A 26,847-nucleotide genomic window follows, 5' to 3' on the forward strand; every position below is an offset into this window, starting at 1 on the left:
GGGCTCAGCCAGCCTCCATTTTCTCACCTCCTCCACTCGTTGGTCAGATCAGTGCCGCATTGGCTATTTAACTTTAAAAGCCTGAGCATATTACTTGTGACAGACTGAGAAGATGATTTATTTCCCGTTTTGCCTCTCTGTCCCAACCTGTTACTGGAACACAGTTCTGCAGAAAGTGCCCTCATCACATCTCAGAAAATTTGGAGGGGGTGTCCCACCTTTCTTTTACTGCACTGATTTGTGTGTGTGTGTGCTCCTGAACCCCGCAAAAAAACAACAACAGTCAAGACATGCACACACCATTTCCACAGAGCCATGCTGTTTACAAATCAGCAACGCTGATGGAAATAATACTGTAGGCGCACTGCTTTGCAAAAATACCCAGCCCCTGGCACATTTTTCACATTTTGTCTCTTCAAAGCAATTAATGTGTTACACACTTTCTCCATGCAATCAAAACAAAATACAAAAAGTGGTAAATAGACAATCAATATGAAAAAGGTCATGATTGTATAAATATTCAAACTCTTTGATATAACAAATTAAAATGAATTTAACAAATTCATAACCAAATTACTTTAACAAATTACACAATTAGGTGAGTGGTCTCTGTTCATTAATAGTGGTTCTCATGATTTCAGAATAAATACAACTACAGTATCTCTATAATGTTCCTCATTCAACTTGGGAGAGCTTGAGCAAATCTCCCAAGACGAATGGGCAGACATTGCAGCAAGCTGGTGTATAAGGCGGACAGAATCTTACCCAGAAAGACTTGCGACTGAAATTGCTACCAAAGGTACTTTCACGAAAGACTGAGTTCATGGGTCTGAATACTTATAACTTGTAATAACTTGTAATAAGTAATACAATAAAAAATATTGTAATACTTGTAATACTTACAATCAACATAGTTCAGTTTTGTTCTGCTTAGCTTTTGCTGACATTTACTGCAACTTATCTTTCCTTTAGTGTTCCTCAGTTTGAGCATTCGGGTTTGGAATAACTAAGCTTAAAAACGCGCATGCGTCGTTTTTTTAACTTCACAGAATGTGACACCATGGAAAGGCTCTGAATACGTCTGCAAGGCACTGCGTGCAGACACCAAGCACAGACGTAAGAGACATAAAAGAGCAGTGCCTGTGCCCTTCCAGAGCGCAGTGTCTGGCAGCCGTGGTCCCACAGAAGGTTGCTCCTCACACCGCGGGCCTCTGTGGATGAGCTCTGGGAAGACCTGACCCAGCTCCGTGCTGGCCAGGCAGGTCTCCTACTGTACATAAATATAGATGCGACCCGAGACCCTGCGTGCCCAGGGAAAATATTTCTTTGCTTTTCAAGACAAGCTCAAAGAGACCGTTTTAAACCCTTCAGTTGTGAGAACGTCTCCAAATCGTGCCTGCCTGTCTCTCTTTCCGAGACTCGCCTGTCTCCACCTGGGGAGCCTGCAGACCGGACACAGCCATGCTTGGAGCTCCGGCGCGTGAGGCAATGCGCACAGCCCCCCTTCTTTGTTCAGGACAACCCTGCCCCCAGATTCTGAACCCCGGTTACTCACCGTCCGCGGGGCTCAGGCCTCGGGCAGCGGAGATGACGGACAGCGTGGGGCTGCTGTGCATGGAGCGCAGGTAGTGCTCCATGTGGGGGTTGACGTAGGGGTGCGGGGGGTTGAAGGGAGACTCCCCCGCGCCTGCCGGGTGGGGGGACAGCCGGATCAGCGAGATGTCGGAGATGACTGGGCTACCTGCTAATCCGGGGGGGCTGGGGGAAAGAAAGAGGGAGGGGCGATTACTTCAGAAAGCCATCAAAACTTTATTGCTCATTCGTTATTAATACGTCCCAGGATGCATGCAACGTTTTATTAACCTGATTTAATATTTACGTAGCCATATTTTATTAATATTATTTACAACGCACTGGGGTTCATGCAAAATCATATTCATTAACATGTGCCTTTCTGTTCACGGAGGCCCAGCAGCGTGAAGCTATCGATGTGAGGCGAGAGTTTCGAAGCAGCTCACAAGATTACCCACCGCTGCTGGGACCCTTCCCCTTTTCCTCTTCTGCAAGGAGAGCGTCATTTTATGGCATTTCATCCGGACCCTACTGAGTGAAGAGCGAGGCACTTACAGGGCCTGCACACACTCTCTAGAGCGACCCCAGATTTTACATCTCATTTAAGGTAAGCAAACAAGCAAGAGAACGCGGGCAGTGTCGCATATTTGTAGGAGACCTCCGGTCTGGCCTGCCCTGTTTGCTTGCCCATGGCACGTTTTCAAGTCATGCACTTCCCTCCCAGAGAGCAATTCATACTGTAGCTAAGGCTATGGAAAAAGTAACATTAGAATCGGGTTTAATTAATGCAGGAAAGCAGCTTCAGGTATGACTAAACCTCCGAGTACCCTAGTTCTGGTTTCTCAGATTTCTATCTGTACACGCTCCGTCGGTCCTCAAGCAGGTAGCATTTCTTGATTTCTGATTTCCTGCCCGCACCGAGCAACAACAATGCTACTCACGCCGCAGTACCGAGGACACGGCTGATTTTTTTTGTGATCACTCAGCAATGAAGCACATCAGGTCTTCTGCATCTGTCAACAAGATTTTATTACAGAAACACAGCTAGGCCACTGCTTTCATTAATCCGAATACAATTCGGTTGTCTAACCATATGAATAAACACAAGTCACTGCTTAATTAATAATTAGATTTTAAAGTGCACATTAAGAACTCACAATCCATGTTTCTAGGGCTGTTTTCAGGTCAACCCAAAATGGAAGCAATGATCTATTCATGGGAGACTTTCAAAACTTGTGCTCCATGCTAAATGTGGCTTTTCAATGTTCATTTCTAGGTGTATGTAATAAAGCACGGGAAATAAGTTTAAACAATTAAAAGAAGATAAGGATAACACAAGTATGGCTGGAAATCAGGAGAAGTTGGACTGTATTTGACTTCGGACGTGAACTTCGAATAAGGGAGACACAGAGAAACTGCTCATTCCGAAATTGTGGACGTTTGCGTTGAGCTGAATAAATACAGTACGTTACATTTCAGGGGAATTTCACATCGAAAAAAAAAAAACAACGATCCTCCTTTTTCATCGGTCAGCAGACAATGGCGTATCAATGACGTGTCGAGCAACAGGTTTATGAAGAGTGATGAGGATGACCAGAAAGACCGGCTCAGAAAGAGATTCTGGGTGTCCACTTGCTAAGTGGAACACGACAGCGCAAAGCAGTGCACCTCCAGAAAACCGAGCTCGCTGCCTCGCTGTGCGAGAGAAAGAGCGTAACAGGATCTCGGGATTTCCCGATGAGGGATAAACTGTGCTCCTCTGGCAGGTAATTGACCTGCCTTTCTAACTACTCCGCCAGGCGGCTGTTTTCAGTCACCCGCCCTCGGAAAGTGCGTGACATGCCTCAGTGTTTTTAGCGCGGAGCTACAGTATACACCCCGAGCACCCTGCCAATAGTCTTTGAAGATGTGCGCTGTGTATCTAATGTCACATTTAATACAGAGCTGAGAGGAGCTTTCCAGCGCAAGGATGACAAGCCAGTGGGAAAGCTGTGTAGAAAGATATACAGCTTCAAGGAGATCAGAGATTTACTTTCTTCCAGCAGAGATGAGAAAGCTCAGAATCCGAACTCTAACAGACATGTTTAAAGAGAACCACAGCAGAGGCACGGTAGCCCTGGGTGAAGGGAGCACTCTGTTCTTCTAACAGTTTTAATAAAGAGTTGCCAGTCGCCATGAAAGACAGCAGACTGGGCTGTCACAGACAGGGTCTTACCGCCATGTTTCTTTCTTGTGGTATTTAAAGAGGAGAGGTCTACGCTACTGCGCTGCGTTCTGATGGGACATGACTGACTGCACTGGTGTTGGTGAATGGCTGACGGTACAGAGACTGGGTTCATTCTTTTCCTGATTTTATTTTGCAACCAAGAATTCCCTTCTGAACAGCGTGCAGTAAAAACCACAACATATTTTCTCTGTCGGTTCTGTGGGAACATACTTCGCGGAGATGCAGAGAAAGGTTGAGCCCCTCACTATACAAAAGGAAACCAGCAGGAAACCTGACGCTGATTAGTCATTCAGATCTCTGATGACTTCCATAGCATTGGACGTCAACTATTACACACAGTAACAGATCCTTGATAGCACAGTGCAGAACTCAAAAGATTTCAGACTTATTTTCCATTAATGCATTTCTATTTGTGTAAATACAGTTTTTGTGATACAACAAATGAAGTGGAGCAGCAAGGAACTTTCTACTTATTTTACTACAGTATATATTGCAAGTGCACTTAATGGAGTATATAGGGTACTACAAAACAATTGCGACTTCGCTAGGATTGTTTCTATTTTATGCAAAAACCTCAGGAGACAAAAAATTATATAAAAATTGCATGGGTTTTTAAATGCTGTCCCCCTTTTAAATGAAAGGCATTTAATAAATGAAGACCATATTCCTTTGGCAAACTAATTATGACCCTCTCTGGGGCTAAGGCTGCTATGAAATCCCAGATGATTTACCAAAGTCTGATTAACCTGAATTTCTCATTTATCAAAAAACACTGACCAGAGGCCAGACAGCGCTTGACCCAACACATGCTAAGTTTCCAGTAAACTGCTGTAGACTACCAGCCTTGTTAAAGGGCCAATTTTCTGCCATCAGACCCGGAAATGGATGACCAATAAAGAAATCTCTGTTTAACACTGAGAAGAAACAGGCTCCCTCACACACAGCACGCTGCGATTTCCACTCATTACAGAGAGGGCTATATAAAAGAGGGTGTCTTTCACGAATATCTCTGTGATTTTGCAAAAGGCAACAAAATGCTCTTATCTGTCTGAATTATTTATTGCTAAAATTGTTAGTGCAGTGGTGTTTCCCTTCCCCCTCCGGCCATGTGCTCTTTTATCTCTGACAGGCTTCAGACTGTGCTCTCTGGAAACAGATCACAGTGACAGCAAGAGGGGTTGCAATGGAATGGGTTCTTCTGGGCTCAGCTTAAACTCAATTGCACGTGGGCCTTATCCACACGGCTACATCCTGAGTGCTTACGCACTAACAGGCTTTTAAATGTTCTTGTTTTTTTCTTACACCTTTTACACTGTTTTAGTAGCAAGACCAGACAAAAACGCTTCCGAAAAGAGCATGACATAAAAAAGCTAACATTATTAAACAGTTACTGGCTGTAAACAGGCAGTTTTCAGAGGAATTCCTGGAGTTTTTATCCTGCCGTTTAACATCTCTGTGGTTCTCTGTGTCACTCCAGCTGGCTTTAATTTCACAATAAAAACCCTTACGTGACATGAGCTGGTTATACAGCGCTTTAACCAGAAGGTTCATTGCAAAAAAGCATGGTAAATTGTTCATAAATACAGCACTAAGTGAAGGTATGGAATAGTATATTTAAACACAGCAAATGTCATGGTAAAAGCATAAATCTGGCAATGTGCACCATTTGTACAGAGTATTACTTAAACCCACGTATTTAAATGTACAATATACTGTACTGTACATTGAAACCTCCCTGCAGAGTCACAGTAAGAAGAAAAGTCACAGTAAGAAATCCCAGAGCATGCTTAGAAAAGCTGAAAAAACAGAAGCAAAATCCCTAAATACTGTATGTAACATAACACTCACAGTTTAACTTTCTGAAATAAAATGGGATTCAAGATTTACTAGACTCATCAGTATACTACGTAATTTAAATAATTGTACTTTCCATCAGTCCAGAATGGACTTCTCAGGGTGCACTACTCACCTCCTGTCATGTTGGGAAAGTGCCTTTTCTAGTTTTAGCATGCTGGTAACTCGATATGATGATTATCTATGATTATCTATGTGCTGAAGGCAGCCATTCAGTAACACTAGTAAGAGCTTTGTGTATCATCTAATTATACTTTTTTCAAACTTTCAATCCTGGCAAACAAATCTACTATTTGTGATTTGACAATAGAAACAGGAGGCCTGGTTCACATTAGAGATCAGGCTATATTTCTTTTAACGTTTTTAAAAGACCTTCTGACTAATTTTAGCAGATACGAAAAGTGGTTTTGCAACATCAGCTTGTAAGGAGTATTGTTTTTCTTACACTTTGTCAAACTGTGAATTCTTACCTACAGGTTACTTGCTGAAGTCATACGCTGTATACTTTTATGTGTGGCTAGATTAAAAAGTATATTTTCATTTTATGATACAGATGTCTGGATGATCTGAATATCTTGACATGTTTGAAGTGCATATTGTCTACTCGCTACATAATGTCCAAGTACTTAAAAATAAGTTGAATGACTAGCTAAAACTTGAGAGTGCAGCAAAACTCATTTTAATTACCATACTGTTTCTGAATAACATACTGCACAAATGAAGATGCTTACAATAACAGAGAGACATTACCTAATTTCAATTTGTCTTCTGTAACTGCAGGGGAAAGTTTCTATATTCATGTCTAGTAGGTGCACGTAAGAAATTCAGCATAAAAAATGTATATGAGTCACTGTGGTATTCTGACAGTCATTAAACTGCGCTACAGGGAACATTACCCTTTCAGCATTAGATAATCTTTGGTGTTCTTTGTCGTTTTATGTGGTTATTCTGATTTTGTGGTGTGTTTTTGTAGTGGTTTTACGAAAGAATGCCAAGGTCTGAAGAAAATTATTTGCATAGAGTGATTTCTTTGAGAAAAAAAAAATTAAGAATAATCAATGGTTCTGAGAATGTCTCTGAAGCTAAAAGTTTGGGGTGCTTCTACACAATGTTGAACTGTTATCCACTGGGTTTATGACGTATGTCATAGATGTCGTCCTTTTATATACTTCCAAACTGCTCAAAGTAAAGTATGTTCTTTAAAATGAAGAGACTGAATTTTAATTTCAAAGTTCTCTTCAGGCCAAATCTTAATTTTTTTTATACAATGTTGCAAGTTAGTGATGAAAATCACTAAAATCACATATCACTCTCCCTGCAAAGCTCCTCCATTCCTCCCCCCCGATTTCTGTTTAAAAAATATGTAGATTGCAATGTGCGGCAAAGCAAACGCCAATTAGTCTACAGTATAACTACAAAAAAAACCTTGGCACGCTCATATTCCAACACTTTATTCCCTTTTCACTCTAGTCCAAAACTAAAAGTTCAGAAAAAACAAAAGAAACGGCTCTGTGTTTGATGTGTCAGACAATCAGTTGTAATTTATTACAGAATGCGCTCTGGTAGGAGCCGCAAATGTGAGACCACTTTGACAGATACTATTATTAAAGCCCAGCTGATCCACCCCTTTGACAAGATATTACTTGAACTCTTCTATTAGAGATCAGACCCGTCACAGGCAAGACACACAGTACTTGGCTCTCAGCAGAGGAACTTGGGAAGATGCACCCTAATCAGTACCTGTCATTACAACGACTTCCATCATATCACCATGGGTGGCAAGCACCAAAAAAAAAGCCTCTCAAATAACTTTCTTTTTATTAAGATTAAAAAAAAAACCCTCCTGTAACATTAACATCAAATCCGGAGGCATTGCTTATTAGGTCATTGTCTGATACAAAGGAAACTGATAACAAAGGCTCTATTTACCAGGTGTTCAACTCCTCAGCAGTAAGTGAGCTTTAATCCAACTTGTACCGTGACAGCCAGCACACACCACGGATATCCATGAGGCACGGGAACAGTGAGTACGGTAATAGCCAGTTCTGAACGGCTGTTTTGTGATGTTTTACAACCCAGGGACTTGCAATGAAAATCACATCAACATATTTACTTTCAGTTTTCAGATAAATACAGTCTATGGCAAACGACTGAAGGACCAATTCCTAGACCTAGTTTGTACTACGTTACAGACAAACAAACACGTCTGACACCAAAAGGCTTCCAGTAAAAAAAAAAAGATTTTCACTTTTACACTGATGGAAAAAAGGATTTTGTCAGGTTATTTGCAAGCCACTGGCAAAGACCGAGTTATTGTCTAACCAGGCTTGAACACCAGACACCTGAACATGCTCCAGTTTCGGACCAGACTGAAGCACACAGCAGATGGATGCAACGCTGCTAACACAGGGGTGCAGTAAATGTCTTTAAACCCCGATATCCACCAGCTCTTACACCTGTTCCGAGTGCAGCCCTGCCAGGAATCTGCTTTCATCGATTCTTTGTTCTGAAGTGGCCTCCTCTGTGCTGAGCATTCGCAGAAAATTTTTAGCCTCCTAGATGGGGCCCGCAAACCCAAACTCCTGGGGTTAGGCAAAAGATTGCTTAAGTGGATTGCTGCTCGGCCTGCCAACAAGTTTGTATTTGCCTTTCTGGTATGCTCTTCCCAGTGCAGTCAGACGACAGTGGAAATGAATTACATCATGACACAGACTAGTCTCTAGCTCTGGGCGACTCTATGGTTCAGATAAATCATGTCATATAAAGTAAGACTGAAGCGAGTTGGAGGGTTTTTGGTACCTAGATATGGATGATCTGGACTTGAATTTATGAGGCAATACCTTTGTGCTCCGTTACATAAATACAACATAGTGACCTAGATTAAAAAAGACAAAATTTAAATGTAGAGTCTTGTGGTTTGGCGTTTATGACCACAAGCTGCTCTGCAATGTAGTACATAAATATGTATAGTTGAATAGGAATTGCATTTACAATGTTCAAATAAACCAAAGAAAATATATGTGAGCAACATTCACTGACAAACAGATTTTAAAATAACAATGACATGTGAACTGCAAATTGGGGCTGACTGTTTTATGTCGTTGTCAAGCCGTTTGGCGTTAATTCTAAGCACTAGACACACCTGAAAATAAATCTTAGAACTTTTGATAGGATTCATATTATTTTCATATGATGCATTATTCCATACATTGTAAGTGCTAACAATGCATTAACTTATTTATATTTTGAATGTAAGGGTGGCTAATTTGTGGTATGTTGGACTGCCTTGACCCCAGAATGGGCTGTTACTGGACCCTTTACCAGGAAAGTTGGCATTCTGATAATGGATGCATTCTAAAGATGTTTAATAAAAACTCAAATCCTGCAGATGATACAAGATGATACAAACCTGCATTCTTATACAAGAGGAATGTAGGAGCAAATTGCGCCACAGTGCAAAAGCCTTGAGAGGTTTTCAATTGCACATCAAGCTAACTGGATGAAAAGCGAGAAAATGTTTTTTCATATTCTGTATTATCACAGCTGAAATCCTGCAATGGTCAAGGGAAGTTTGGGATTTTCATTAATTTCCTCAAGAAAATGTCAGTATGTGTCCAAAGGGGAGCATTAATCAGCACATAAACAAAAGTGCTGGGCCTCCCAAGAAAACTCCTACTCTGAGTTCATACTGTATAAAGACTGTCTGTTCTCCACAGTCTGTTTTCCGTTAGCCGAGCCACTACGGGTATTCTTTAAACCTTTTCAGCTTTCCATTAATTCTGTTTGTTTAAAATACTCAATAATTACTGATAAGAGTTAACTGCAATTGTATAAACTAACACTACACTGTACTAGTGCTCCACCTTTACTGCTTCATAGTCTGAGCTTCTCAGCAGCCAAGTAAGGTTGGTCTGGTCAGGACTGGGGCTGCTGGGGAGATCCAGCTTGCTGCTGCAAATGGTGTTGGTACCCCAGTAGGTGGAGCTTTTCCCCCTGGATCACAACTTGTGGTGTGCAGACAGGGGGCGCTGTGAGTGCTGTAGGAGAAGCTGTACTTAGGCTGCGATGTCCTGACTACTCTGTCATTAAAGATCTCATGGCACCTTTCAACAGAGCAGGGGTAGTGACCCTGGTTTCTTGGTTAAAATCCACTCTGGCCTTGAACAATGTGATCTGCTTTTCCTTCCCTCTTAGTTCACTCTGTTATAGTTTCTCACTCCTCCCCCGAGAATCCTCTGCATCACCCAGGTGAGGCTGAACTTTTGATGCAGTGGTCAATGAGGGTTCCCTTCCATGTGTGAAGAGCACTGGGATTCAAAACGCTATGTACAGTAAATAAGGAATTACTCTTATTGTTGATGATAAACTGTCTGTCTCCTCTTATGGTTTTCATGCAGCACATGACTGGCAAGATATAGCCATGATCAGAGTCTGCAGTTTTGACACAGCTCAAAGGAAATCCTACTAGCAACAATATCATGTGCCAACAAAATACTTTTTTATCATGTGTGTTTAATATTACCTTCTGGAGTCCAAAGAAATAGTGACAGAACGGTAATGCCGGTCATCAAGCAAAACATTAATTCTCAGTTGTTTCTGTTACACTGTACAAGCTTCTGTAAAAGCAATGCAAATGCACTGAGACAATCACGGCTAAGGAGTTACGTTTATAGACATGTCCCAGACAGAACTGAATAAACAATGACCTACTGAGAACCCAGTATCATTTCAAAGCTCCATTCAGAAAGAATACTTTCTTTGTTTAACACAGGAATATAAATAGACCCAATCACAGCGACTATCCCATATAGCCCTGAGGCCATTTTGCAGACACAATCCTCTTTACTAATATACTGAGTTATCACTCTAAACTGCACGCTGTTTTCAGTAAGAAATCTGTATCTATCTGTGTCTACTTCATAAACATATGCTATAGGTTTGGAGATTTACTAAAATGCTGATAGTCTTTAATATTGCAATATTTAATGCACTGACTCTGAATTCTGAATTGGGTCTTTTGTATTTCCTTTGTATACTGAAGGAACTGTTTAAGAAAAAAAAACTCCATTACTAACTCTCACCTCCAAAACTTATACTTCCAAAAACTCAAAGCACCCTAAAAAAGCCATTTACAAAATTCTCCGAGATTCTCTTATCTTTGGCTGTAGTGAATTCCATCCATACAGCTCTCAATTTACACACTGTACATTCCTGAAAAATGTCCTTTCCTTTAAGAATGCATGTTAGTAGGAGGTGTGGGTTTAGACAGGGAATTATTAATTGTAAACCCTTTTATTTTTATGATGTATTGGATGTTAAAGATGACAATTTTGGTTTTGTAAGTATGTTTTAATGCTGGTTGGATGAACACTGTGACAAGCACTAGACACACCAGCCGCCTGTGTGTCACCCAGGTGACAATCCATCCCAGCATGCACTTCTCACACACTCCGTCAAGTAGCCTGTTGCTAACCGGGGCAAAGTGTGCTAAAGGGAAAGCAATTTGTCCTAAAATAATAAGTGGTGCATATTCTTATGGGATGTGAAATCATAAATGAATGCACAAAATAAGAGGACATAACTGAGAACCACCTGTATATGAGGAAAAAGAGTGAGAAAAAGATGTTCAATGCCATCTGGAATGAAAAAAAAAGAGCTGTCTGGAAACAGGATAAATCCTTGTTCTAATCAAATCCTTGTAGTGTAAAAAGCAAAACAGCACACAGAAAAAAAGGTGTCCGGGATAAAAGGCATGACTATGTATTGGGCCACGTAGGTTTGCAGTATGAAAGACTTTGCAATTGTGCAATATGGTGTGAAACGGGCATGCAGATTTAGGGGTTAAGGATCCTTCGTGGTTTCTAATCCTTTTCCCCCAAGCTTGCCTTTGGGCAGAATGTGAGGATGTGATTATTCATGATAGGTATGGTCTTCAGATCTCATGTTACATCTGAGGTCCCCTGTCATCTCTGCAGTTATAAAGGAGCTGTCCTGTGAGAGCACTCCAAGGGTTATAAGAAGCATCTCACTGTTTCTTTTATGACAGCTATAACAAAATAACCCATGCCCTCATTATGTTATATGCAAACAATGATAAAGGGGAATGTACTGAGATGTCATGTTTAGTAATCAAGAAGCAAACCTTTGACATGAAGCTGGTAGTGGATAATAAACCTTTCTGGCTCACAACAAATGACACCACACTTAATTTGCTGTGCAATGTTCATGTAATTAGATAAATTTGGCACAGGCAGAGAAAAAGACAGCTAGATCAAGGTCTTGATGAATTAGGGGTCCTCTGTCAAGATCAAATCACATTAATCAACGAGGCGAAGTACAGAGACAGAATTTTTCCTACTTTCCAGGCTTTTTGATGAATAGCCCTGCTTTTGCCCGGCACCCAGTATGTATCACCATCAAATATGTGAATTTCAATGTAACAGCACTAGTTCCACAATTGTATTGATTTGTTTTCTTTTTGCAGCTTAAAGAATCTCAGACGGGCCAAGATCTGTTGAACAGAATTTTAATAACTCACCCTATATGCTCCCCTGTAATAGTTCACCGATATCTATCGTAACATTGTCAGGATATTGTAAAGATTAATAGAAGCAATGGGATACAATCATCAGCAGCATGGGAAAGGAACAAAGAAAAAATGCAGCAAATAATCTAAAGATAAAATATGACAAAATATTTCAACATTAGTCTGAAGCTCAAGAATGGATTTGTAACCCTTAACTCATGAAACGAACATGAATGGCACACAGGTCTCTACTGGGCAACAATCCCTCTCTCTCTTCCTGCCAGATCATGAACCTGTCCTACACGGACAGTGTTAGAGATGGGAGTCATGGGGGGGGGGTGTTAACATTTTTTTGTTAATAAATGGGACAACTGGGAAGACAGAGAGGAAATCGCCCAGATTACTCCGACCCCCCCCCCACTATAATGGGCAAAGTAGAAAAACCTTTTCCAATGGCAGTGCCTATCTTTTCACAACCCTGTGATACAGATGTGAAAACGTTAAGACATACTGAGCTGTGAGGGTGTGAGAATTGAACCTACGCCTCCAGAAAAGATGAGCACCCAACCACAGAGGCTTAGACTGCTTGGTCATTCTTCAGCTCTTAAAACTGAAACACTAGACTCCTTACCAACAGCAACACAAGTCTCAGACTTACCCATGCATAGCGTGCAGAGCATGTGGCTCGTAATGGTACCGTCCCTCATGGTGACGCATGTCGATCGGAATAGGGGTGTGGAATGTTGGGAATATATGGTGTGGAGCTGTGGAACAGAGCAGAAAAGAGAGAGACCGACTTCAAAAAAGCTGGACTTTCAAAAACATTTTTTCAAAGGCAAAAGCGCTACAATAAAAGCAACATGAATTTCAGAGCAAGCTGAGCAGTTTCGTGTAAAATATTGGCACTATCACACAAGAGAAGTGGAATAAATAAATAATCAAAGTCATCCTAAGAAATCCTACATCTCAAACATAAAAGATCTCCAACTGGGCTTTTGACAAAGACCTGCAGCTAGACAGTCTTTGAACTGGGGGAGATGATGGAAAATATCAAGGAAAACTGCAGCCTGAATGCAAACAGGAGCTGACAGCAGTGGGAGAATCCTTTTCTAGCTGCTCCATCACAAGCTGCAACTGCAAACCATCTCTCTTCAGGGGAAAGTGTGCAGGAAAGAATATGGACTCGCCCAGGGTATCCAGCCATGTTTTTATTAAAACAGCGTAATGCAATAACAGCTTGTAAACAATGGTTAATGGCTAACAGCAAAAAAACCTAAATGCCTACAAGACCTAAAACACAAATTGCTCAGGACGGAGAGAATAATTAACACCAGCCATGCGCAGGCCAGATTTGGTCAATATTTCCGACCCCTTTTAAAATGAAATACCGCTGTATTTATTTGAAGTTGCTTTATGGCTTAGTAATTGGAACCTTTTACCAAGTCAAGCTGTTAAACAGGTCCTAGCCAATTAGTGTTCAATTTATACTGGGTGAATTTTTTGTAGATGATAGGCTTTTTTATTTGAATAGCAAAAAAAGGTCTTCCCACAATAGAACTATAAAAAAACGCCTGGCCTTGCACATCTCATTAAAACCCCGGTTTGATGGCAACAAGCATTCATTAATTGTTGGGATTACAAGAAACCGCAACTGATCCTTAGTAAAGTTATGCTACATTTTATAACTGTATCAAGTGTGCTTAAGCATCTTAGAAATTGTTTTAACTGCAGTTTGCTTCTCATTAAGACTTTTCCTCCTATAACTTTCTGGTTTTGAAGAATTTCCATCACAGCCTTTTTTCAAACTCTCCACCTCCTTGAACACTGAACATTTCCCGTTATTACTATTTCACTGCTTCTAATTATAAACCTAGGTGACATTTTCTTTAGAAGAGATGAGGAATTATTGTTTCTGGACTGTATTAAAATTCTTTCAGCATCACATGCATCAATGAGTCAGGTTTGACCTCGAAAGTGAAAAATTCAGGGGTCAGGGATTCAGATCATTATCTGTACCTGAGCAGTTGAGAGCCCACAAAACTGCTAAAGAAGCCCAGTGTGAGCCAGCATTCCAGCACAATTCTTTTCACTTACTGCTTGACAATGAGAGGAAGCCACTCAGGCCTGTTTCCCTGTACTTCTTCATTAATAAGTACATTTGGTGTACAATCAAACCCACAATAGTCTGACTAGCATTTTGATAGTGTTAGCAATTCTGTGTGCTCTCAAGTCAATATTCCAGCTCTTGAAGCTGTTTGTGTTTTAGTGTTTATCTGAAAACCGAGTTGCAATAAAACCCCAACCTGCAGATAAAATATATTCTGTATGTTGGTCACTAGCACTTTTACTTAAAGAAGACAGGCAAGCAATTTTCAATCTTATTAGTGAAATAATACAATAACTATTTTAATTTTAATATTTATATTAAATGTTTTAAAAATAGTCACTTCTTAGTTCATACTTATTAATGCAAGGATTCAAACGATATTTTAGTAGCTACAGACTAGAAAAAGACGCATGCATTTTAAAAGGGATAAGCTGCATTTCAAAAGACAATATGCAAAACTAGAAAAATCCCCTCTAAATTTAGATCTGTTTTGCAATACATTTCCTTCTCAGAATTGAATACAAGAAAAATATTATGATGTAGGAAATAAAGTAAGTTTATCCCCATCTCCAACTAGCATACTTGTCATTTCATCATGTTGTTAGCAATCTCATTACTATTGAATAGTAAATAATGAAATTGTGCAAACGCATCATACAGGTTACCTGTTTATTGCTTTATTATTGCAGACATGTCTGACTTTTGCGTGTTTATCCTGGAAAAGGCCTGGGTTGTGTTGAATTGATCTAAAACACGTAGTAAGGAGGACCCAGACAGAACCACTGTCGTGCCCAGCGGCTGCTGAGAACAAAGCAGGAAAACAGTGGCAGGACTGTCTTTGCCGGATAGAAAATGTAATAATTTCATCTCTTTAAATGTTGTAGCTGATGACATACCCAAAGACGCTGCCCCTGCCCCCAGCCCTTTCTTTGTATGCTGGGGGAGCTGACACTTTTTATGGTGATGAGGAGTAACCAGTATAATAGCCCACTGTTTAAGTGCACTGGGTGGATGAGTGGGCGCTAGCAAAACAGCTTTATTCAAAGCGTGGCTGAAGTTAATGCACCATTAATAATGGTCAGGGTGAATTATCGGAGGGGATAATAGGGAAGAGGGGTCGAGGAAGGTCTAAGACAAAGAACGGCGAGAACTGGGTCATGAAAACATGACAGAGCAGATCAGCCCAGAACACCACTGGAATTCTCTTAAACTGAAGTCATGCGCTACTGCGCTGCATATTAACCGGCTCCGGGAAAGTTGAAAAGCCCTCTGACTCCAGGGGAATACGGTCAGGCTGAAGAGTTTCTTCCTGGCAAAATTAGGAAAGTCACAGGCAAAGGTTTTTTTTTTGTTTGGGGGGGGGGAGGGGGAGGGGGAGGGGGAGGATTTGTTCAAGACTATCTAGGCAGCAGGAAAAACAAAACAAAACAAAACAAAACAAAACCTTTCGCGTGATGAAATAGAAACGTCCTGTAGGAGCCTGGATGGCTTTAAAAAGAAGAACAATGAAGCCTTTTTATGGAATTCACGTTTCACATTCAAACTTCACAACATAATCGGGAGGAGTTCAACATGGTTCTCCTCTCCTCTTTTCCTCTGGTTCTCCTCTGCTTCTTTGAGCAATTATAAAGATTTTTTAAGATCCTGAACTCTTTTCTAAGTAAGAACTTACGTCCTCACGGGCACGTTACTTGATACCTTTCAGGCACTACTGCTATAGACACCCGGCAGTCGTAGTAGAAGCAGGACACAGACAGAAACACTGCTTGCAGCAGGCCTGTCGAGACAAAACCAGCGCCAAGGTAGAGCTCCCCACTTTCCTGCCCCGTGTAAGGCAGCACGGTGCCTTTGGAATGATATACTCTACACACGGCTGTTGCATGGCGTTAAGATGCCGCTGTCGCCTCGGTGCATCCTGCGTGGATATGTGCCGTGCTGTGCGGGCACCCCCGGGACACTTTGGCAGGGCTCGGACGTCCGGGGCTGGTCAGCAGACCCCGCGATGGGGGACCGACCGAGCAAGCTTATTCCATCACCCAGACAGCTCCATTGTTCGCACGCCACAGGAAGAACAAAAGGGGAACGCTCCAGAGAGTTCAAGAGCCGCGTTTACCTGATTTACCGAGGCCTCATCCCCCCTGGGCAGGCTGCGCTGGAATGTCGTGCTCAGGCCCTCACATCTATTAGTCTTCAGGTGATAACATTTGCTTTCACATCTGCTGCCACAGTGCCACTAACTTGCACGGGATTGTTGGAGCTGTTCCTAGCAGTACAAAAGCAAGCACTTTGGTGCTTTTTGTGCTTTTCTGGAAGAAACAGTAAGGCCACACAGCAGCTTGGGGGGCTCCAAATTGTGTACAGTACATAACAGATAAAAAAAGGCTGTTTCAAGAGCACAGATTTCTGACGTTTTTCCTGTTACTGTGATTTTCGTCTTCTAAATTAATGGTTTTTCCAACAATGTTGCCGAAATGGCACTTTGCCATTTGTGAAATCTGCAAGCCTTTAAGGTCTAGGAGCTAGCATTGATTTAAAATGTGTTCAAATCAACTTCATGAATCATCACTGCAAAAAATATTTTTTAGAGTAATGCCATTTGCTCCGAATAAGAATAGAAAGTAAACAATTGAAATGAACCTTACTGAGTGTTGCTAATAAACATTTGGACTGAGGATCAAACAGAATCCTGCTCAAACCTTCTCCTTTGCTACTAATACATATTGTAGGTTCAGCATATCCCGGAAGTCACTGATGGGAAAGTTTTTACTCTTTACAGCTCAATCTCCTTGTGTAGACAACGCCAGGTGTTAAATATTAGAAAGGCCCTCTAAATGTTAAACACAACAGAAAAACACTTCCCCTTTCATATCGCAACCTAGCCAAAAGCCTTGTTACTTTGTACTGAAGTGCCTCATCCTCAGAGGAAGTACTCAATAACAATAATAATATCCTGAAAGGCTAACCCTCTGCAGTGTAATTAAAAAGCTTTTCTGTCTAGCTTGGAGAACGAGGGGGGAAATTAAAATCAGACAGGAAATTCCTCTAGAATAAGCTGGCTTCTGTCCTAACTACACAGATCCATGCCAACTGCTGCTCTGAACTGTCAAGGGATTGACAGGTCTGCTTGCGGTGTTTGATGGTTACAGGGGCTTTCAGTAGCACACAATTTGTACCAGTTTGTTTCTGTAAAAGGGAGGTTTTTTCTTATTACGAATCTTACCACCACCTACAGCTGTTATCAGATTCTAAGGTCAGCATTATCATTGACTGTCCTCAACATCACGAGCTGCATACGGTACATATTTAGTCTGCAGAGATACACTTTCTTAAGGCTTTTGTGATTGGTGGCGACAAAGGGATTATGGTTTAAGATAGTGTGCGTAACCACACTGTGAAATGAAAGGAGGGATTAAGCGGACGGATCTTTTCTTTGAATACCACAAGGGTTTGTAAAACGATACATTTTTTGTAATTGATGTGGTGTTTCAGGCAAAAGTCGAGAGGATTAAGTTAGGGCCTCCTCATTTAGAAAGAAAGTTTGGCGTTGCAGGTGAAGCATAGAGGTAAACAGAACACGCTAGAATACTTTGACGTGGCACTCTCTGTAAATTTCAGAGATAGACTGTCGAGAAGAAATAACACACTGCCCTATAGAAGAGCCCAACGCCAGAGACTACATGTTAATTTTATTTTTCAAGTCCTCCCAAAACTAGAAACTACCCCAACACATTTGCTCTCCCATTGTTGTTGTTTCGGAAATATTTTTTATTCTATTTTACTTTCAGTCAGCTAAAAACAGAAGGCTACTTATTTTTAAAGAAAATACACAGACATGTTTAGGTTCTTTTAACTGGTTGTGAGACAAATGTCTCTAGGTACGAGTTTTTAAGGCTCAATGTGGGTATATTACATTAGCAGTTTTCATTTGGATTTTCTACAGCTGTAAAAGCTGTGTTAAGGCACGTTGGTTTTTTACTGTTCCATTAGGGACAGTTTGCAGAAATGAGCTGTTTGAACCTGCAGAAAGTAAATCTTCACTTCGTGGCTAAATGTCTGCCTGGTTTCCCTTAAACTTGTGTTGAAAAGCCCCAAGTTAAGCTCTTAAAATTTCCCTACTTTGGTAGTTATCCTTCAAAGGTGTTTTTAAAGGGATTAAGAAACTAATGTCTATGACTACATTTAGTCTCTAATGATCTTAAAAAGGATTTATATTCAATTTAAAAGGATGGGATTATTCTCTAGGATATAAGTAAAATAGCAAGTTAAACTACAGAAAATGGAAAATGAATAATGGCTCTAACTTTTTTTCCATTTGGATTAAAGTATTTTTAATTAAAACATTTTTATGCATATTGTACAGTACAAGTAGAGGAAATACCAAAGACCGAAGTGTTCCAGATAATTACAACAATGAAGAACAATTATTTATACACGTAATTATAGTGCACATTGGAATTGCTGTTCATCAAACCATTTTTTATTTGCTAAACACATTTAGCAGGTACCTAAAATAATGGATTTCATAGAACCATGGATTTTTTAGGCTAGATAAGCAGTATTTGAGAGCAAAAAGGACAAGTTACTATATTTATAGCAAATACTGTCATTTTTTTTCTAATCCCAGATGTTTTACATCTTCTATAAGTATCACAAGTGTTTTCCTGTCCATGTTTACAGAGCTGGACCGAAATGCTGGAAATGCTGGCTGGTTTCTGCTCAAACACATTCCATCTTTATAGCCTAATTGGTCCAATATCCTTCACAACCCTAACATATTATACAGAACGTTTCAGCATGTAATTTACATTTTAAGTTTAACTCAGGCTACTTTCAAAACACAACATCTTTGGCTTTTTTTGGCACTTTCTATCCTGCCAGGTAATGCTTTGTGTATCCATTCTACTCTGTTCGGTTTAACTAATATAAATACTAGACTAATGTGTACTGCTTATGAGCCACAGCTACACTCTACAGTACATTCAACAACATAAACAGGTCCGAAACGAGTTAGCGTCGCAACAAGGAATATGAATACTGTACGTCCAACTTGTTTTTTTTTCAGTTGTCCAAATCAAATGTCCCTATTTGTCCAGTCCTCACTACTGCATATGAAAAACCACAATTTTTGGAGCACAATCGTAAATACAATAATTCTGAACAATGCAGACTTATCCGTCTCAGCTGCTTCTTGACAACGTTATACCATACCTCTGGGTTATCAAGGCCACAGGGTTGAGATCCAACACGAAGTTGCAAAACATTCCGATCTCTGAATCAAAGCCATTTAAAAAAAACCAGCAATGACTGAACAGCCTAACTATACACATCCCTGCTGTACTTCTCTCTGTTAGCGCCTTCATCGCTGAATCAAATTCATCAAAGCTGAGAACGAACCCATGACTGTACACGTTAATCCTGAATTAGAACAATTACTGCTGAAGTAAGCTGGGTCTTCACTGTGGAAATATGAACTGCTTGCAAGTCAGTGTGGATGGAAGGCCCATGACACAGGTAGACTGGGTCTACAGTCCAGTTCTGCAGTGAACAGGAGTCAGCCAGTTCATGCTGTACATTTGTAAATCATTCCAAATTGTACTACTGGATACAAAAGTACCAAGACATGTTAAAACAAGTAACTGTGGCTGATAGTCATTTTTTTTTCAAGGTGACCATCTTGAAATGTCTTCCTGAATGTTTTACTAAGAGATTGAGAACTATAAGCATCAGGGAAAATGTTTCTAAACACTGTGTAACAGTGAAGCATGTTTTTGTTTTGGCTTAGACTGCTTTCTGAAATGTTTTACAATTAATCACAATTAATTTCACTTTGTGGCAATTTTCTTTAATGCAAAATCACACAGACCCGACTCTTTCAGAGAATTTCAGTATTTGAACATCATTCAAGGTGCACGGCTTTAAAAAAAAAAAAATCAGTCCACTTCAGTCTATAACGTGTTTTGGGATTTTCACCATTTTATAATATTTTATTTAAAAAATGCAGCTACACTTTTTGTCAACCTTGTTCCCTTGGAAAAGGAGTGAAGTCTGGATCCTTTGCACAGAAAGTGAGAGATCAGGATGAACCAGAAAGGCAATAGGTATGGTGAGAGCACATGGGAAGTTATCAGCTTTCAGCAGCTGTGTTTGTGGTGCCTGCTAATAACCTCCATGCATCATTCTGCTCTGTATGAAAATGCTCAGGCTGGCATTAAAAATGGACTGGGTGCTCTTTCACTACACTCCTCATTGTGCTGCCTACAAACAGCTTGTTGTTAGCATGCTGTTTGTGTAATTTGGGTACTTAAGACTGCAAGGGTCTCGCGTAGGTCCTGAAGAGTGATTACAGTTCAGAGTAATCACCCACCTGGCTATGCACTGATTTATTGCCAGCTCAGTTAATAGCTCTGCTTAACGCAGGAGTTTGTCGAGATTAAGTAATTACCTTAAACAAAAAGTTTATTATCTTTAAGACCAGGATGATAAAAGGTTGGCTGTCGGGAAAACCTGGGCTAGAACTGCATCTAGTGAACGAAAGCAATAATTAAAATACAATAAATTAAATTAGAGTTACCTGTGCTGTCGTTCTGTTCCTGCGGTTACATCCATATTACCCCGTTGGCACCCTTGCTAGGGGGCTGCTAGAATTCTGCTCAGCTGAAGGGCCGGCTGAACAGAGAGATTATTCTGCCACAGCTATCGCAAGCTCAACTTAAAACCAAACCATTTCCAGAAGATAAGGCAGCACAGTCTTTGAATGTCTGAATAAGAAGTCACATCGATTTCTTCCAAATGCACATAGACGAGCAACAATCTCAGACAAAGGGTATTCTTTAAAATCACACTTTCTTTACACTTTAGTCTTCGACTTCATCCCAAATATGAAAGATTATAGCAGAAACAGCCCATTCATTAATCTCCAGGGTGAACACAGGCATTTAACTTTACTACAAAACAACTATTTCTGTAACATATTATTTTCTTCTGTATTAATATTGTGAGTTACAGTCATACAAATGAAGCAGAACTGTAGTTATGTCCTTAGAAGTGTACTGTTACACTGAAATTATTACAGTACCTACACTAGAAATGAATTGTCTTCAGATGAAAAGATTTGCATAAGTCAAGACAAGTATTCAGCCTTCAGAATACATTATGCAGTATGTACAGTATATAAAATCACATTCACAAAGTCACATGCTTAAATTACTTTTAGAACACTTCAATATCACAATATAACACACCATAATTAAAAATTACATGGGCAACACATCACTGGAAATAAATTCACACACTAAACCAGTGCTTAGGATATCTTCCTTGTGGTTTAATTCAACGTGAAAAAATGGTTGTAAGGTTGGAGTGGAATTCACAGAACTCATGCTCCTTTCTAGATCTCCCTACACCTTAGTCAGAGTCAAGTCACTGTACTGTGATAGCCAATCCAACAGATTTGCTCTTCTGAAATGGTCATTAAGTGGGCTGAGAGTGTCACGTTCAAAAGTGACACTACCTGTAATGAGCCAACACAACCCCCAGGAATAATTACTGTCAGGCGACATTGTGGGTTCTTTGCTGTATTTACAGCTTTCCAAAAGTACTTGGACAGCAAAGTCAAAACCATTATTCTGTATTTGAGATCACAAGATAAATATAAATAAGTACAATATATAGTTTGTATTCTTGGGCAGTGCTATTCTTACATTGTTCAAGTAAGAACAACAACATACAGTACTGTGTGCTCCTCCTAGTCAGGTGGTAACAGCATGATGTCTGAGACCCACTGAGCTCCCCAAACTCTTAATGTAATTATTTGAGACGCGTTGGTACTGCCACTTGGAGTGTTTGCCCATTCTTGGGGTATTGTGATGTATTTTCTTCAGGGCGTAAAATACACGCTCAACGGGATTTAAATTTGGAGGCTGACTTGGCTTATGTAAGATTTTCCACCCAGCAGACTCCTTACTCCTGCAGGCTGTACGTCACCATCAGACTGCGTGGTGAAGCCCTGCCCAGTACCCACAGAAGCACATTTTTCCACACAAGCAGACAAAACATTGCTGTGAAATTCAGAATTCAGCCCAATGCCGCCATCACCCGTCACATCACCCAGATAAGATGAGTGTGCCAGTTCCTGAGGAAGCCATAATATATAATATAACTTTTGGAGGGCACTGTAAACTCCCTTCACCAACGCAAAGGTCTTGATGAGCAATTAACTACCATTGGTCTGGACAGACATGAAGGTTTGATTATTCCCCTATATCTAACATGCTAACATTGGCCTGATTTCATTCTGAACTCATGCTCGACTTTTCATCAAGCACTATACTAAATTATATTCTATACTAACTACTGCCAGCGGTGGGGTGATGTTAATGCTCTAGACAGATCCCTGGTGGAGCACTGATGTTGTACCTGGAGCCACGGCATACCTTTCTGGTTGTGCTAGTGAAATGCTGTACGAATGTCAATTCAATTAAAAGTACCTGCCAAATAAAAGAACACATTATTTCTATTATTTATTCCCATTGTCTTAAATATCGAAATATCCACAAATCTGTCACAACCCATAGCTGTTGGCGGAACGCTAATTCTTTAACAACGCAGTCTTAAGGTACTGTACCGTACATACAGTACTGACTCTGTTTAGTTTAGCGTCCTTTGTTGCCAGATGTTAGAGAAGAATCATGGATGGGCCACAGGTGTGTTTGGAAGCAAAATGAAAGGTTTAGCTCAAGTAGAATTATTTTAAATTAATATTTTAAACTGCGACCATCTCTGCGAATGGCTGTTTCTTCTAACTTGGCACAAAGGAAATGGAGGTATAGAAAAAACCTTTCATTAGCAAAAAAAAACAAAACAAAACTAAGTTTAATCGCATCAATATCTCTTTTTATTGCTTTGCATTCTTCATGATTGATGAGTTTGAAACACAAAATGACCATGGTTTCCTGCCTCCCACTGTTTGAAAACACTCCCTTTTCCTCTGGAACCAGGAACATCTCGAGCACACCCCCCCATAAGACAGGCTGTGGCTGCCATGCTTTTCAAATGTGCAGCTTGTGCAGATAGGAAACTACCTCTCCAAATGAAAAATACTCTTCTGCGTTATGTTAAAGAACAAAGAGATTTCTATTTACATGACAGCATAACACAGCCTTCCAGCAAGGGGTCTTGTTTAAACTTCAGCCGATGTGCACTTCAACATTCAATGTGATGCAAAGCAGATGTTCCCTGACTTTATTTTAAAACACCTCCGCTGTCATTAATCTCAGCCCTCCTTCCTAAAATGGGAAACTTCACTTTTTACTCCTGTGTTCCACTCTCGTCTCTGCCTGCACCGGCTCCAAAGTTGTATGCCGTGCGTTTGCAGACAAGTCTGGAGCAAGACTTGAGAGGAACCCCCTCTAAGACTTCTGGCCTGATTTTGAAGCTCCGTTCAAAGTGAAAATTTCTGAAGGAAGGAGTCATGCTGATGTTTTACGAATCACTTAAGTCTTTCAGGTCTGTTCCACAGGCTTTCCCAATGTTCTGCTGTGGGTGCCCTCTGACCTTTCCACCACAGCTGATCTCATTTCTGTCCCTTCGTACAAAGGCCGTCTTTCTCAAAATCCTGCTGAAAATGTCTGCGGTGTGAGTTAAATCTCCCACAGCACTCTCGGCAATAAAACTACTAGACTTTTAAAACAAAACTAGCCGAGTTAGGAAATGGCCAAAGCATTAAGTAGCAGAAGAAACTGGAGTGTAGAAATCAATTTTAAAGATATCTTAGTTTAAGTTTATCGGGCGATAGATCTCAGCAGTGTGTAGCCATGCTAGTTACATGGACATTGAAAGCGAAAAATAAGACATGCTGCTTGTAGGATAAGAAGACTGAGTATACCGTCATGTGTAAAACTTCAGACAAATCTGCCAGCAGAAGAGCCAGGGACTCACAGACATCAGGCATTACTTGGACTTTGAGGTACAGCTTTAATTAGCCAGTCAAAAAAAAAAGAAACACAAGGTCATTTTTAGGCAGTAAAGAGTTCAAACATGGATTGAACATATTCAGTCATTCTAATTAAAGGAGAAGAAAGAGGAGCAGCATGCACAGAGAGGTTTATTATGAAATTTTATGTCTGTTACTTTTTTAGCCGATTCTCTTTTAAGGACAGCAGTCAATGAGCACAGTGGAGGGGTATCTGCAAGAATGTGAATTTTGATGTTTGAAGTTTCCAGATCTCATAAGCTGCCCAGCAGGGAGATCTGATCGAAACAGCAGGAACCCACTCCCCCTCTCCTTGCCTAGTGGACCCAAGAGTCATCAGACATCACAGTGCAGAGAAGAGCGTTCCTGCGGACCCACACGAAAGACAGTGTCCTGCAAGGAGGTGAAGTTTCTCTCAATTTACCATTTTTATATAATTAACGGTTGAAGAACCGCTTACAGTTTCACTATCAAAGCAACAGTAATGAAAGCACAGCTGAGGCTGAAGAAATAATACACTGCAAGATATTGTTAAACATCTACTGTCAAGTCCCATTACAGGATTGCAGTGCTGTAAATATAACTACCAGTGCTGTGCTGCGCTGCTCTGATTTATACCCCGATCTGGAGAAAGTGGCCTTTCAGTGTGGTGATGAAAAGATTAAGCTGGTTGGATGCGAGATGAAAAGGCACCTCCCTTTCCTCGCTCGTCTCTGGCAAACACAAGTTCTGGAGAAACCATCTCCGCCAGGGACTTTCTTGTAAAACATAAATTAGGAACAGCTGCAGGGTGCCGAAGCCTCCAGTGCTTCTGGCTCCTGCAGACTTTGTAGAGGTGCTGTGAAATCGGTCTGCCCAGTTGGGAACCCTCTCCTTGACTGTCTGCTACAGGCCCTGAAATTTGTCTTGAAATCCCGTAAACCATGTATGCTTTAGAAAAGCGCCCCGTTCTTTAGAATATCTGAGCTCCGGGTGGTTTTTTCCCCCCTCAGACGGCTGCCGGATTTTTTTTTTTAAGTTTCCAGACCCAACTAATACGAAGACCCTCGTGCCTGGCTGATTTCTGTTTAGTACTCTACATTTTAGCTTCCCGTACCCTCCAGTGCCATTAAATGACATTAAAAATGCATCTAATTAAAATGTCTATGTGCTAAAACTGCAGTCTACTAAAATCACATGAGCTAGATGGCCCTCTCATTTGCAAACTTATGTGTTCCTACTGTATATCTTTCCCCGTAATTATTAGTATACCAGCGATGATCACCTGCCACTGTTTAATGTACAGTATATAGACCCAGTATGTGAGTATCTCTTCACTTTCATCCAATTCATATCTGTGTCTGTGTGATGATTTATCTGTATAAATCTAAAGAACAAATTAATGACAGAAAGAGAAAGGGGCAGCCGAGCTTTTCAAAGCTTCTTTCCTTAACAATAACAGTGTTTCAGGAGTCAGGAGTCACAGATTTCAGTAATAATCATCACCATCATCATTGGGAGTATTACAAGCCCTTATGAATATGAAATGCTTTTAAGAAGGTGATAACACATACTATGCATTTATAATACTTTTGAGAATATACAGTATATGCACTCCACATACTTTTCAGATTCATTTACATTTTCTGTAGTTTCTATAGGACATATAAAGGTAGGGCCTCTATAAAAAAACAAAGCTAACTCAACTGTGATTATAGACATTGTGCATAACTGGAAACAACACTGAAAAATGTTGAAACCTATAATAGAAAGATCTATAGAAATCAATAAACCTGTGTACTTTGTGTCAGATCGCCTGTTTCTAAAGCAGCTGTACCAGGACCACTTAGCTTTTGAAAACAAGACAAAATAATCTTTTTTCTTAATTGTATTTTCAAATTGCATTGAATTACACAGCATATGTCAGAGCTGCCAGGGATGCGAAAAAGAAAATCTTTTTCCTAAACTCTTCGGCCTTAAGGAGATTATGCTATAAATTAGGACTCACTAGAAACAATGATTTCCATTGGTCTACGAGAAAGGGAGCTGTGAAACTTGAGTGTCCAGAGCCCAGCATGGAGCTTTCACAAAGCCGGGAGGGATGGCCGAGTTTTTCAAAGCTTCTTCCCTTAACAATAACAGTGTTTCAGGAGTCCATTCCCACTCTTTGTGCTGAAGAACTTTGTAGCCCAGGCAGCCTGGAGCTCTGGGGTCAGGTGCCTAATCATTAAATCAGACTGCTGTCATCCCCTCACAATCACTTCTGCAGGGCCAAGGGGTTCCCCTCCAGTGTGGTGCAAAATAAACATCTTAACTACAGACCGCGGTAAAAGAGGAAGGGGGCGAGGAGGAGGAGGAAGCAAACACTGACAATAGAGCGAACTGCAGGACAGACTTCCACAGCTGCCAGGCAAAGTACAGTAACAGACCTGGATGTTAAGGAGAAAGAAAAGAGATTAAATCGAAGTAACCACTGCTCTTCGCCCTGTTGAAACATATTGTTCAGAATCAGTCTTACATCCAGGAACATCCCAGGCTCCAGAATACTGATTCTCAGAACTGAAAAAAAGAACTGAGCTGGCTGTAACTTTTTTCCACCTCTGGCAAATTGC

The 26,847-nt window shown here is 40.6% G+C and overlaps 1 protein-coding gene across 2 annotated transcripts in view; it reads right to left on the bottom strand.

Annotated features, from left to right (window-relative positions):
- The window catches only part of gli2a (GLI family zinc finger 2a), a 104,330-nt gene that overhangs the window by 28,215 nt on the left and 49,268 nt on the right, over positions 1–26,847 (bottom strand). For both annotated transcript variants that reach the window (XM_088606181.1, XM_088606182.1), the window contains exons 3-4: positions 12,838–12,943; positions 1,556–1,758 (exon numbers count right to left, since the gene is read on the bottom strand). In XM_088606181.1, coding sequence (XP_088462307.1) covers positions 1,556–1,758; positions 12,838–12,943 — 309 coding nt within the window. The remainder of the gene's footprint in view (positions 1–1,555; positions 1,759–12,837; positions 12,944–26,847) is intronic.

This window comes from Lepisosteus platostomus, chromosome 14 (assembly GCF_059453375.1).
Source record: "Lepisosteus platostomus isolate fLepPlt1 chromosome 14, fLepPlt1.hap1, whole genome shotgun sequence".
NCBI lineage: Eukaryota > Metazoa > Chordata > Actinopteri > Semionotiformes > Lepisosteidae > Lepisosteus > Lepisosteus platostomus.